The sequence below is a fragment of the Brachyistius frenatus genome, unplaced genomic scaffold (assembly GCF_029030835.1).
Source record: "Brachyistius frenatus isolate BFR_SWC_R1_liver_20210118 unplaced genomic scaffold, ASM2903083v1 Contig_13, whole genome shotgun sequence".
NCBI classification, from domain to species: Eukaryota; Metazoa; Chordata; class Actinopteri; family Embiotocidae; genus Brachyistius; species Brachyistius frenatus.
Genome location: NW_027210612.1, coordinates 4,880,283 through 4,895,185, shown reverse-complemented (window position 1 = coordinate 4,895,185; position 14,903 = coordinate 4,880,283). Strand labels below are relative to the sequence as shown.

The following is a 14,903-nucleotide window of genomic DNA, read 5'->3' as shown; positions in this document are numbered from 1 at the left end:
AAGAACATAATTTAACTATAAATCCAGTCTTAATTAAACTCTAGTTTGAGCTTGAAAATCAAGTTGAAATATTCTCATTTCATGTTCTGCAAAAAAAAAAAAAAAAAAAATCATAAAATCCTTGCAGATGTGCTGCACTGTAAGCATTATGGCCAATCACAGTACTGCCATTCAAATTTATAGTCCATAAATGTATTATACTTAACCCAATTTTGTCAGTGAAAGTGGTTTTGCATTTATCTTGCCAGTCTGCTATATTATCGCCTAAATCCATTTTACCAGGGGCCCAATAAGCAGCCAGTTTAATATTTATAACCTGTGAGGGCCAGTTAATGGGCAAAGTGGTTATAAAAGGCACTGTGATAATCATCTATAGGAAAATAATAGGTCACAACAGTGCTTCGAAACTAAAGCGGGTCATGACTGATAATGATAGAAGTATAGGTTGTAATTTAGGAATGACTCATAACAGTCATCATAAGCAAAATCGTGTCTCCTGTGTATGTGTCACGGTCTCTACAGAAAGCAATGAATAAAACCATTGTTTACCTTAAAGGGTTGCTGTTGTCAATTTCAAATCAGGGCAAACAAAAAGAAGGTTAGCTATAAGCCTCATTAATACGACAGCCTAGCTGGTGCACTGGCAGCATGTGCCATAAATGGCTGAGTACTCTGCAGGCAAAAGGCTTAAGCACCTCACTCATTTAAACACTAATGAATTGACCTGTCTCAACCTGGCTCCACAGAAAGCCTAAAATTAGAGGCAAAAAAATATAAATCAGAGATAAGAGGCAGCAGTAATTCTGCAGCTTTGAGGAAGCAAAGGGAGAAACCAAAGGATTATAGAATTACTCCGAATTTGGTTTATAAACAGGAGAACGAAAGCAAAATGTAGAAAAACTTCTTTAAAAAAAATGCTACAATTACGCTACCCAAGACAAGAGGCGATAAGAATGTCGAGAAATATACAAGGCTAAAGGTTAAGAGTCTAGCATTTTTACTTCAAGGTTTCATACTGTGTTGAGGGATGCTGGGCTGCAATTTCAAAGGAGGGAAATATATTTCTTCAAACGAGAAAATCTGAAACCCATGGGTAATGAAATCAACAGAATTTCAAGGAAACAAATTTCTAATTTAGTTATCCATTTAGATGTGACCACAAAGTTTATGTAGATAAACCAAATCAAAATAAATTGTGAAGATAATGACATGCAATACAATCTAATAACCCCGCAATGCATTGTACATTTGGGAAGGTTAACGTGTTAACAACGTGTGCGGTAGAGATGTTAATTTAAAGGTCACAGATTGTGATGTCGATTTTATTGTATCTATGGCGTACCAAATATCGTTTTGTAGAGTGACAAATGCAAATGTGAATTTCGCCTGAAATCTGACACAGTTTTAACCAGAAATATAAAACGCCTCAGAGATTAAATGTATTGCAGAGGTTTTATATTGCAGAGGTTTTACTATTATTGTGTCTAAGGCCATGTCAAAGGTAAAACGCATTTATCAGCATGTAAATTTTTACTATTTCAGCTTTCAGCTGAAACAGTAAATGTATCAGCTTTTAGCGAATACATTTATGATATGAAGAAATCTCAAGAACAAAATAGTCTACTGATGCTGTTGCATTCTATGATGCACTGAGATGAGGCCTGGAGCACATTAACAGTAACCGTGACATGTGGCCCTCCATTTCATAATGCCAATTTTGTAAAGCTGGTACTGTACTGAGCTGCACGGTGCATCATGGGAATGTTATTATGAGCTCAGGTAGCCCACTCCTTGATTCTGCACAGAGGCATATGAATGCAGATTGAGCCACATATAGCCAGAAAAATACTGGCACCCACAAACCAGGAATGATTGCAAGCACACCCACATTATGTTGTTTTAAGGATGCACAGTGCCTCCAAGTGGACTCAGCACACCACTGCAGTGCAGCAATGTGAACCTAATGGGAGCTCCACATTTTCTCCACTCTCTCGTTCCAGCAAGAAACAAACACAGCAAGTTTCAGACGTAAATGCTATAAACAGCCGTTGCTCAGTAGTTTTTTTTTTTCTTTTCTTCAGAACCATGACTGAATGCGTAATGTTTTTATCAGTCATTAAGATTGGGTTTAATACCCTGCCTTCCTTTTGTTTCCAGCATCTTAATCAGAGCAGGAGATTGGCATAATGTATGAGACAAGATCAAGAATGAAGCTTTCATGTCAAATTCCTGCTGCAAATTAAACAAACTGTGATGCACGGACAGTGCTTTGGGACAGGGTATATTTGTGGTTTTCTTCTGTTCATTGCAAGAATATTTACTCCATGAACAAGGGAAGAATGACGAGTCATAGACACAAACAGATGAAGAGGAAATGACAGTAAAAAGGGGTGGGATAGACGGAGCTCGGTGCATCCAATTACAGTAAATGGGCTCATTTCCTCTAATCAAATAGCTCAGTTAAATATCTCAAAGGCTGAATCCCCAGAGAGTTCATCTTCACACATCAGCAATCAGCCACTAAATCTCTCTCTCTTTTTCATTCAGCTTCGACCCTTTTCCTTTTTACTCTTTTTTTCTCCTCTAGCTCCCACTTACTCATCAGACCTTTCCCTCTCTTACAGAAAGGTCTATTCCTTCCCCTTTCTTCTCCGACCACAGATTTGTACCTCTCTAAGCTATGTTAATGCATTAAATAATTCCTACACAGATTCCTACGGTGTTGAGCTTTAGGTGGAAATGATGACACATTTTCCATCTTTGGTGGTCTGTTTTTTTTTTTTTTTTTACTCTTTATCGCTCCAATCCAACTACTATTCCTGCTTTTTGCACTACTACTTAAATTAAAACGTACATGCTATCATGTGCCACAACTACAACTACTAATAACTTTTGAATCTACTGTCAGACTGTAGTCAATTCTCGTGAAGAGCATCTTGTACTTTGTGATCCTAGTGAATCACAGTCAGCAGAATACGCTTCATCAATAACTAATTAAAATCCTCTCATTAGTATTAAATTCATTAATTCTGTAAGGATTTACTATTATTTAGAGTACTTAAGAATACATTTACAGTACATAGATTTAGATTGACCACAAAATACACGAGCTGTAGTCTGAGACACTTTTGTCATTATACATGGACTGTCAACAACCCTGTGTTTTCAAAATGTCAAACAAGCCTCTCACATGATGACAGTGAAAATAATCTACAACACAAGCACACACACACACTTCTTAAGACATAGTGAATGAATCTTAATCAGTTCCACATCGCTAAAGCGCATGTGCTTATACTGATCGCAGCCCTGCACATATACACAACGTCTGCTTTTTGCTTTAGTAGTTGCGGCTAATTCCTCACTGTAAAATAAACACGTCACATTTTCAGTATCTTTAATCTTGTGTCAACATCACATAATGAAAGCAGTAAACAAGCTAATCGTATTATATCATTTCTAATCGAGATCATTTTAAGCTCCTTATGCATTCCTGAGATCAAAGTGCCCTAGTACAGGAATACAGAGAACCAAAGCAAGGCCAGAAATACTATTAAAGCACAGTTGGTAAGCAGGTCAGCATTCCTTTCAGAAGCGCTGGCTGAAAAGTCTGTAGACAATTTTGCTTTCCTTTACAAGCTTTGTTCTGCTTGTTGAATCCCTAATTATAAAGGAAGTAGGAATTATTTGAAAGTGGAACTGATTAATGGACTTAGACATGTTAAGTGGCTCGTGGTATAAATGTTGAAGTTTTAACCAGCAGGAAAGCCTACAACAAATGTGCTTGGTAATGGCTTTGTAATATATGTCAAGATCACATAATACTGGATATTTCACATTTTTAACAGATAAAACCAGACAGGAATCCCAGCGTATACAATATTTTGCATAACGGATTTTCAGTTACGGTATATTCAGTATGAATCATGATGGAAGGTAAGCTTGGTTTGGGTCCTGAAGCTAACATTTAATACATTATGCCTTAATGTGTACTGTAGGCCAATATTTGGAGGTAGAGAAGTCCAGAAGTCTTTTAAAGTGGTCACTTCAAGCTTGAACTCTTGTCCATAGTGTCCACAGTAATGTTAAAGTCCATTTGTTTAATGTGCATCACATCACACTTAAGGTTTCATAACCTTTACATTTCTTTCAACTCTCTCCCACATACAAGCTACAGTTCTTGGAAATGTACTGAGTTCTCAGTAAGACAAGCCTATTCTTTGCCAACTTTCAATTAGCTAAAGCGGCAACAGCTTCAACTGTTCTCTGAGGTTTTTAGCCTTAGTTACCGCATCATCATTCAAGGGTTTTGGCTGCTTTTCCCCCATTTCATTGTCTAAAAAATGCTACTGAGCAGTTTGCCAGCTGACATAAATTCAAGGAGGAGTAACAAGCATGAGGGCTTGTTGGCAGAAGTTACAACAACGCTTACTTCTTTGGCAGTTTAATATCTACAACTGATAAATTACACTTCAAAAAAATATGAGGCAAAACTGTTATTGGATTTACTATCAGTAAGTCAACAGAATTTAAACAAAATTTATTTTTAAAAGTATTAATCTTTTGAGCGAGCTAGAATCTATTATTCAGTTTTTGTTTTCTTTGAGTCATTTTCTCAACACAAGTGAATTTAAGATGGTTACCCATTTCTTTCTGTGTACTCGAAAACCAGAATGGCAGTGGAGTGGACCCAGTGGCAAAAGAAAAGACCAGGTTATTGGACTGAAAAATGTACCAAGATGGAAACTGGGACTCACCATGCTGTTGAGCTCTGAGTCATCATAGCCGTCTAATGGATGAGTCCCAAGGCCCCCAAGGGGCTCCAGACCCTCTTCATCCCACATGTAGGTTCCACCAGAACTGTTGGAGGGGGACATCTCTACAGATGAAACCTGGTGGGCATCACCCCGCTGTGGAGACAACACCAGTGATTCCTGGGACTCCTGCATAGGGCTGTCTTCTTTATGTCCTGCAGAAGATATGCAAACACAGGATGAACAACTACCAGAAATGTAACACAGAAATCTAGCTGCATTTTCTTCCAATTGAGTTTTTTTTACCAGCCTGATCCACAGAGTCCCAGTCAACGGTGTCATTGAGAAAGCTGTGTAGGGAGAGTTGGGTAGCGCTAACAGCTTTCCTGTTGTCAGGCATGTCCCCATCACTGAGCACATCTCCCACACTGTCAAAGTCATCTAGAAACTCTTCACTGGTGTCACCTCTATCTAGCGATGAGGCAGAAGATAAGGACATGTCCTCCAGGGTCTCGCAAGCTGCCTTGCCGGAGGTCTGCCTAAGTACACCAGTTCCTCCTCCTTTTCTTTCTCTATCTCCAGAGCTTCCATCACTGTCACTGCGAAAGTCTCCTTTTTCTGCCTCACCAGTTGGCCCAATGTCTATTGCTATCCCGAATAGCCCTCCACATTCAGAGGCAGCTGAAGACATGATATCCTCCTTGGCCCTGTCTGGAAAAATAGGTTTCTGATGCTTGGCCTGTCCAGATCGAGGCAGCCTGAAGCCTAAAGACCCCCCACTGTTGGTCAATGACTTGGTTAGCACACAACTAGGGAGCAGAGGCTTCTTCAGAGCTCGGGGAGTAGAAGGTGCTGAAGGGACTGAGGGGTTGGGCAGAGAGGAGGCAGCTGGAGGAGTTCTGCTATACTGCAGTCCTCCAAGTCCTCCACTTAAACCACCAGAGCCTCCAAGGCTGCCACTCAGTCCAAAACCCACTCTTCCATTGCTGAGCTGAGGGGGTTTGAGAAAATTACTTCGAGGGGGCCGGAGTTGTGTGTTGGCAAGGGGCTTGGCTAGCTCCACAGCCCGATTGAAGGAGAAGGATCGTGTCATAGGCTCGCTGGTGGGCGAGGGAATCTGCTTAAAGTGAGTAAAGCTGTTCGAACGAACAATGTTGTCCAGTGCAAGGATCTTCAGGCTCTCACTGGACTGAGACAGGCTGTCTTGAGAGCTGCTTCTGGGTGAGGTAGAGCCTAACCTTGGCTGCACAAGACGAGACTCTGACCCTGTTCGAGCAGGGATGCAGGAGCCATTCTGGCCCAATTTAGAAGCACCGTTCATTGAACTTTGGCCTAATTTGGTGCCTTCTTTGGGACTCGTCTTTGAGGATTGCTTGGGGATGGCTTTGGGACTGGAGACAGCCACCATCAAAGAACCTGACCTGCGCATCTTAGGCGTCCCTGGAAAGGAAGTTTTGACCTCCTTGACTAATGAGGGAAGCTGTGTCTGAGCCTTATCTTCACTTCCATCCCCGGGGCTGGTGGGAGTGGTGGGGTTGGAGGCGGTCGTTCCCTCATCTCTCTTCCATTTCAAGGAAAAAGGAGAGGCACGTATCACACCATTCGGACGTGGTCCTGGGGGAGTGGTCTTCACATCCTGGGTAGGGGTGGTTGGTTGTGTAGAACCATTGCACAGACCACCAGTCGAAGAGCGTCCACCGAATTTAGGCAGTCTGGATACCATGGCAGACCTGATGGGTGCTTTTTCTTCCATTAGATGCCAACAAAGGCATGGAGGAGTATGGACTTATACACAACTGGGGAAAGAACAGACAGAAAGACAGAATAAGAGCTGATTAGTTTTAAGTGCATATGATTGGACCTGGGATACTGACAAGTTGCTTCATAGGCTAATTCAAACCTTTAAAACTCTTCATTAATACCCACAGCAGCCACAATGTGTAGGTTTTCTAATAATAATACTTTATGTTTAAAAACAAAGTAATGCATTGTAAGATTACGTTCTAATACAGGTTGTGAGAAAGCAGACACACAAACTGGCAACAAAAAAAATGCAGTCAGATACAAAAACACAAACGCATGTCAACACATGTCCTCATCAGTAACGATAATATAATTATCTGGTAATTATTTGTTATAATACCAAGGATAATCCTCTTCACCTGCTGCAGTGGTTGCATGTGTTTCCTTTTCAAAGATTATTGACGGTGAGTAGCATTAGGGATGAATCTGGCAGACTTACAGGGTGACTTTATACTGTCACGAAATGTTTTGCTTGATGCTTTCATGCGGTCACATGAAATACATACACTGTTTCACAGTAGTCACAACTTTCAATCACACATGGTAAATCTGAACCCAAATAGAAGTAATTGTGACTCTTTTCAAAGCGGACAGCAAAAACTTACTCAACTAAATCTAGTGCAGCAAACTAAACTGTGCGCTTGTTATGATATTTAAAATGAGGTGACTCTTACACATAAACTCCCAAAATTTAAGGGCAAACAAAAGGAGCAAACAAGACATTCTCACTAAGAAGTTAATAGAATAATGAGATTTCCTTTTCTAAAAGCTTCACACATGACTTGACATGTAGCTGGCACAGGCTTTCGGGGATTTGGCGCCAACACGCCTGGCCAACAAAAAATGGGCAAATAGAGAGACAGTGCCTGGGAGAGAAGGGAAAACCAGTCCTGGGAAGTTAGCCAGCATACGGTGAATAGTGAATGGAGGGTGTATAGCATGTAAAGCCAATGGAGGGACAATATGAGGCTGTTTCCTCTCACTCATTGTTAGATCCATTCAATTCAAATCAGCCATGTGACAAGAGGACATGTGTTGGTGATTCACCTGCACGTTACATCCATCTGGCGAGTGCTGGAATATTATAAATTGAAAAGTTGTTGATATCCAGATGGTTGGTGTGGTGAGCAGAAAGTAAACCATCTGCATGAGGAAGCTATGCAATTACTAAAAACTTTGCAAACCCAAATGGACAAAAAAATAGCATATTGTTGCACCAAATAATATCAATATTTACAATTACAAATTCACTTTTAAGAAAAGCCTGCCGTTTTGTTACTTTATTGTAGCTCAAACTGACCCCTTGACAAACACATATACTGGAGCAATAATCCAATCAACTTTTGAAGAGGTGGGGGAGGGGTGTGGTGTCACAATGTGGGTCTCCTATTCTGTAAAAAAAAAAAAAAAAACTCTGTACCACACTGCCCCACATTCCCACGCAGACGCACACGTGCCTACAATCAAAGAGACTCACTCACCACGGCCACACGAGTGTCTGGCCACGCCACCATCCTAATCTCTTCCGTAAACACACATGGGTATGAACACAAAAACACACACTTACACACACAAAATCAGGTCAACATGCCCAGGCAGTGCTACCAAAGCCTCTTTGCCCTCAGGAGTGGGTGGTGACTGTGTGTCTGTGTGTTTAATGGGTTGCAATTAAATAAGGGGTTTTCACTACTGTCAACGGCCAGAGAACCTTTCAAGTTTCATTCATGTCCAGCCTGTCAGATTACTATTACACAGCAGCAACTCCACACAATGCTGTAGCAAATGTTTATTCATCGGGGTCACCACTTCATCATCCAGCCATTGAAAGATGTCTGTCTGCTGAGCTGATGTTCTTATTTTGATTTATTTCAACTCAAGTCATCCTTGAGAAATCACACTCCACAGCTGTTATTTGTGCCATATTTCAGTTTTTAATTGTAATCACTGGGCTGCTGCATACACACAGAGGTGCAGCCAATGAAAAATAGGAGTCACGAGGAGTTAAGAACTCAATGAAATTTTAACTCCAGAAAATGGTGTTTGTTAATAATACATTTCAGTCAAATCTAAATATTGCTTTGGTAAACTCGTGAAGAGCTACATTCTACTATAAACTGAGCATTTATTCTTATAGCAAATTAAGACCCCAGACATGTTCCGTCGTCACAGTCCTGCATCCCAAAGCGGTGATCTAAAGATGAGTATTGCCTATATTTGTTTAATATTGGTGCCCAGACAATATCCAAATTTTGGTGCCATCAACGCTGTTTAAATTAACATCTATTGCTGAAGAATAAACTTGTCTTCAAAAATATAGAAAACTGAGCAAAACCTTACATGCATTGGTGTTTGATTATTTTGTATTTTAATAAGTGTTAACATAACCTACCATAGAGCGCTTTTCCGAAATAAAACAATTACAAAGCAAGACAAAATATTTAAGATCTGAGTACCAAATTATAGTGAATGACAGGTTGCGTTGATTAGTGCTACAGACAGAATATGGTTGATACCCGGCCCTAAACTCAATACTAGTACAAAGACAAAGGTCACCACAATAAATCCATAAATAAACAACAAGATCCTAACTGACTGACACACATTCAGAGGTAGAGCAGTAAACCGTGCAGGCCATCTGTCAAACGCTCATATCTGAAGATTTGCCCCTCCCCCAGAGTAAAGTACGGTAAATATACATCCCAGAGATTCACTAACATCAAGCCCAAGGCCAGCACTAAACCCAATGTTTCTTCTGTGGCTCTCTACTGCATATGAAACAACAAACAAAGCCCTGAGAGACTGAGGCTACAAATGATCATAAGAAAACAGTCCAGGTCCAATTAAAGCCAGAATTATTATTTATATGTTGAAAACATAATTTTATGAGAAAAGCAGATGAAGTATTGGAATGACCGAAGAAAGCCTCCAGCCTGGATTCAAATCAACGGCTATGAAGATAATTTAAATAATCACACTTTTCTTGAGGTCCCACAACCTGACTGCATTATAGAATCTGTCTGCGATACGAATCAGATTAACAAACAAGATTAACATCAATATCCAGTGCATTTAAGGTTTCGCCATGATTTCCCTCCCAATTAAGAAAGATAACAAAAGAGGCAAGAGCCAGCAGAAGATGGAGGTAAAAAGGATTATACAGAGAAGATAAATTGACAGACAGATACTGATAAATAGAGTTAGAATTGGAGAAACAAGACTCCAAACAGATTTTTCCCACAGAGAGATCTTCTGCTATACCTGCAGCTTAACATCTCAGCAAAGATCCCTGTGCGTGAAATGAACAGTAAAGTGAGGTGACATCTTTTCTTACTCTGTCATGCAGGGAATGGGAGTTTTATTTCTGTCTGACAGTGAAGCTATTTGGCCTTCCTTCATTTCCGACTCAGAGGACAGCACGGTAGAAAGCACCTGGCAGAGAAGCAGGAGGGCTGAAATATCAGTTCTGGGATAATAAGTAGGCTTCATTTCTCTTCTGGCAAAGCTTTCACTTTTGAACTGCACATGCACACCAACTACAGAGATGCATTCTTCGGGAGTAACAGGATGGATGCAGATAGGGAGTGACAGCCCGAGGGCTACGATCTATTGGGTCATTGGAACTACGCATGAATGGAGGTGCTCTACTACGCCGTAAATCCCCATTCCTTCTGTTTATCCGCATACCCAGTCTGTCCCCATCTCCCAGTGCTCATAGTTCTATCATTAAAATGCAGTGGCACCATCTCTCAATGGAGCAGTATGTCAGGCTACATCCATCTTTCTTCTCTTACCTTTCCATCATTTGATTTTGAACACTTTAGGAGAGGAGAATTTTATATGACTTATGAGGATATGAGGATCAAAATTTCCTGGTGGGATATACACAGTATATTTTTATGTAAGTCAATTCTTTTTCTATGGTAATTTATAAAGAAAACACAATATAAAAATGTCAGAAACTCTATGAATCCCTTAGTGGTAGTAGGGTTAGGTCACATATTGAATAAATTCAGAGTTCCATTTCTGTTTTCATTATAAAGCAGGTATATGTGCTAAAGTGGTAAAACCCCAACTGTGCGTATTGACTTCAATAGGTTTGTGATGTCACAAACTCGTGATCATGATAATCTCCATCCTCAGCAAGCTAACAAGCTACAAAACCAAAGCCGTGGTTGGCCTGGACATGTGTAACTCAGAAATAGTCAGCCAATCAGATGAGAAGGTCATTGATATCAATGCGGCAATTCCCTGTGTAGAGCAATCAGTAGCTTAAAGTTTCAGAATAACTTCCAAAACAAATAAGTGTCTGCAACTGCAGAGATTAAAAATGCAAAGTGCTTTCTCTTTTGAATAAGAAATTGGCAATTCAAGTCCACGTGGACTGTAAGCTACATAACAAAAATAAATGAAGCAGGGAGGATAAAAAGGGGGAAACATGGAAGGAGAGACAGGAAGGAAGGATGGAGCGAGCAAAAAAAGGATGAAAACTCTCTTCCGGCTCTTGTTTGTTCTTGGCGTGATGTGGAAGGCCTCTGTACCTTCCTCTTTTTTCTTTGTACATCTTCCTGTCCATCTTGGGGAATCTGTCTTTCATGGTGCAGAACTAATCAATTATGTGGATCCAGAGATATACAGTGTAACCAAGGTCCGAAGAGCCTATGTCATCCAGCTGACTCTACTGTGACAAAAGATATTTGTTTTAAAAGTCTACTGACCACCCCAGATCCACACAAACCACCGTCTCAGAGCACTTTCACTATTGTCCCAGTCACTGAAGACAAATCCAAGGGCTTGTGTTTACCAACTATAGTACAGATACTTACACTTAAGAAAAAGTAAATATGTAGGCCTTACACTATTTAATTCTAATTAAGTGTTCGTCTGAAAATGGATAAAGGGGATTATAAATATAATGACAATCAAATACAGCCTAAGCAACTTTCTCACCTCCCACTGAAACTAAACCAAAGTGCAGCCTCATTTACATATATTGACAAGAGTCCAGAGTCTCAGTGGGGGTAATAACTGGGCCAGTCATCTGGACAGGGAGTTGTGGGCCATAACTCTCTCCCTGAAGAGGCTAAGAGAGTGCCATTAGAGCAGGCTAATAGAATGAGACAAGGATGAAAGCAACACTGACGCGAGACTAATGTGTATTGAGTGAAAGCAATACCGGGCAGTGCTGCACTGGTACAAAAAGATGCTAAATCCAATGAGGCACCGAGAGGGTTCGGTAATGCTGTGTACTAACTGTGCAAGATCAAATGACACAGGGTAACAGAGGGAGCAGTAACTAGAGAGCTGAGGAGAAAGTTAAGGTGTGGCAACCTGCTACAGTAAGAAATAAAGCATGTGCACATCGCATGTGGCACCATGCAGGACTACAACAAGTTACGATACATGAGAGAACATTAGCACATCACATATGACCATCTTTCAGCAGTATTCGTGAATTTTTTTTTTGCCAAAAATGTACCACAGAAAAGTAGATTAGAAAATATTACCTTAACTCAGTGAATTTATGTTGACCTTTCCAAACATTTTCATCCCCAAATCAATCATTAAAGTGAGAGCAAGACCCCCACCATGTCACTCTGCGCTTTGTTTCCTCCATCATCTAAACTGAAAGGAAGGCAGCACCCAAAAGAGAGTAGAGTAGAGCACAGGAAAAGGAAGACAGAGGTTGAGCTGTCTGCCTGACTCTGTCCTTGCATGTGTGCCGATGTGCGTGTGCGTGTGCGTGTGTGTGTGTGTGTGTGTGTGTGTGTGTGTGTGTGTGTGTGTGTGTTGTGTGGTGTGTGCTGACGTGTGTGGTGTGTGCTGATGTGACGTGTGTGGTGTGTGCTGATGTGTGTGTGGGAGGAGAGAAGAGAGCCTTCACGAGCGAGTTAATATTTGATAGGGTGTCTTGTAGGAACTCCACTCAGTGGTGCTGCAAGAGGAGACGAGAGGAGAGAAGAGAAAGTCATGACATGCTATTAATAAGATACACAGAAAAAGCATTCAAATTTATCCTCGGGAACAGATTGTTTGGAGCAAGAAAAGTCTGATCATTTATCCCAACAGGACATTTCACCTCCGAGCGTAAGTAGTGATTTTGCAGTGTGCTGTATTACAATGTCACGAGATCGCCAGAGGGCATATTAAAGGAAACAGATCCTGCGTAGCGTTCAGCTTCGCATCAGAAATTACTCCAGTAAAGAGAGAATTTGTTGTGGCTCTCGTAAACATTCAGTGTGAATTCAATTCCCTCTGCTCATTTCATGGTTGACAGCACACTGGTTCCACTCAGTCAACCGTTTTCTGTGAAGTGCCGACAGTAAAAACCGTATGAGCATCGCCAGGTCCTTAACATCTCCTGTTGTGTCGGTGATGTCACATGCCTTGATAAATCACAGCATGGGGTCTGACGCAACCCTCATCAAAACAGCTGCAGAACTAAAGGCTAAAATACAGACTTTCTAAAGACTAATTAAGCTTTTACGCTGTCGCGTGTGATACCTTCTATTGAATCTTCAATCAAAATCAGACTGGTGACTTTGAATGGCAGAATGAAAAGAGAGTTTTAGGGGGAAATATTTAGAATATACTGCACCGGACCAACACGGTGACAAACAAAAGTCTGAACCAAACTCAGTTATACAACTGACTAGTCACGACACAGACAGCCTTTTAAAAAGTGCTCGTAATCTGCCCTGACTCATCCGTATAGGAATAACTTGGCTGTGTTCTTTCAGAGGTGTGATGATGAGCGGTGGAAGTCTTGGTAGCACCTACAGTATATAAATCAAATTATCTTCACTGTCATAGCGACCCAGCTGTCCACTCTCCCATCACCATTATCATGTTTCTCTCTGCAACACTGTGTCGCTCAGTTTTTTACTGTATGTGTATGACATGCAGTCAAACGCGTCTCCCATCACACGACCTTCACTTGAACCACGCTGCGAAAAGACGGCGGCGCATCTGACAGGCCCATTTAATTCTCACCTTCTGATTGGCTACAGGGGCCGCAAAGGCTGATAAGTGTCACCAGGCAACAGCGCAGGTGTCAATCGCCGTCAGTGAGGTCATCACAGCTGTTCATGTAGATGGGAGCTGAAGTAGGGTGGAGAGCAGGGAGAGGCTTACTTTTCTTTATATTTAAGTATATTTGAACTTCTGTGAAACCAACATCAGTCGGACATTACATATTACATATTACATATACCTCCCAGCTACCAACAATGTACTAATTTAGTCAGAAAAAACTCTCGAACTGACTCCATGGTGTAACGGCAGAGGACCATAGCTGGAGCATTTATCTTTGATTTTAAAGGATTGGGACTTAAATATAATTTATGAAAAGCTCTGGTGCTTTTTCTTAATCGAAATATACTATTTGGGTTTTAATGTATTTTTGTAGCAATCTCCTTACTGTGGTATATTTTGGAGATAAATCTGGTCAGCAGAGGAGTTGTGATCTGCTGTTCAGTATCTTTAGTGGCAAACACAAAGTCTTTGGTTTATTCATGTGTTTTAGCTGACATGTTATTAAACAGTTTTAATTATTCATCAGCAAGAGAACACTGCGGATGTTATCTCGCGTCGTCTTTCTGACAAACCTGCAACATGTCCAATATACACTGTGATTTCAGCCCTGGTTTGACCTACTGTCTCTTGACATGCAGCATGACACGCACATGTAACTCCCATGACCACGAGGGAACTCTACCTTATTAGTGGCTAAGTGGATAAGTGAGATCACCTAATAAATCGTTAGCTCTCAGCTCCCAATCAGATAAACAATGACTGGCTCAACTGAAAATATCTCCAACGTGAAACATTAGCACGGAAGACCCAAGTCATACTGTTGGGAAAAGCACATTTTACGATCTCTTACTACGATTGTGCTGTAAATTCCTCCTGCATGATGTCATACATGGTATGAAAATAGTCTGCGTCAAAGCTTTTAATGAACATAAGCACTAAACGGACCCTAAAAGCTTGACAACATGTTTAGGGAAGCATGATATTACTTTTTTTTTTTTTTTTCTTTTTAATCATACAAAGCAAAGCCATAGGATTATGCACTGAAAAAAAATTGTTCTTATATGGCTCATGAATACAAGTCAACACACACTTACACAGTACCCATGACTCTGGAGCAGAGGTTATTGCTTTTTCAGCAACCTCCAGGCTTTCCCCAAGCTGCATCAACAACTTCACTTCACACTGACATGCGAGTTCATTTGAAACGTGCAGCTTATCTTACGGCTGCTCCCTCAGAGGCGCTGGATCAAATAGCGAGTCGGAGGAAGCCTGACGCAGCTCTCTGTCTCTCAGTCAACTCGCCGCCTTCTCACC

The 14,903-nt window shown here is 40.9% G+C and overlaps 1 protein-coding gene across 1 annotated transcript in view; it reads right to left on the bottom strand.

Moving 5' to 3' along the window:
- Positions 1-14,903, bottom strand: part of ccser2a (coiled-coil serine-rich protein 2a) — a 48,317-nt gene that overhangs the window by 27,849 nt on the left and 5,565 nt on the right. Inside the window, exons 2-3 of the mRNA XM_069692981.1 lie at positions 5,061-6,550; positions 4,758-4,969 (exon numbers count right to left, since the gene is read on the bottom strand). Of these exons, the coding sequence (XP_069549082.1) occupies positions 4,758-4,969; positions 5,061-6,507 (1,659 nt within the window). The 5' untranslated portion in view covers positions 6,508-6,550. The remainder of the gene's footprint in view (positions 1-4,757; positions 4,970-5,060; positions 6,551-14,903) is intronic.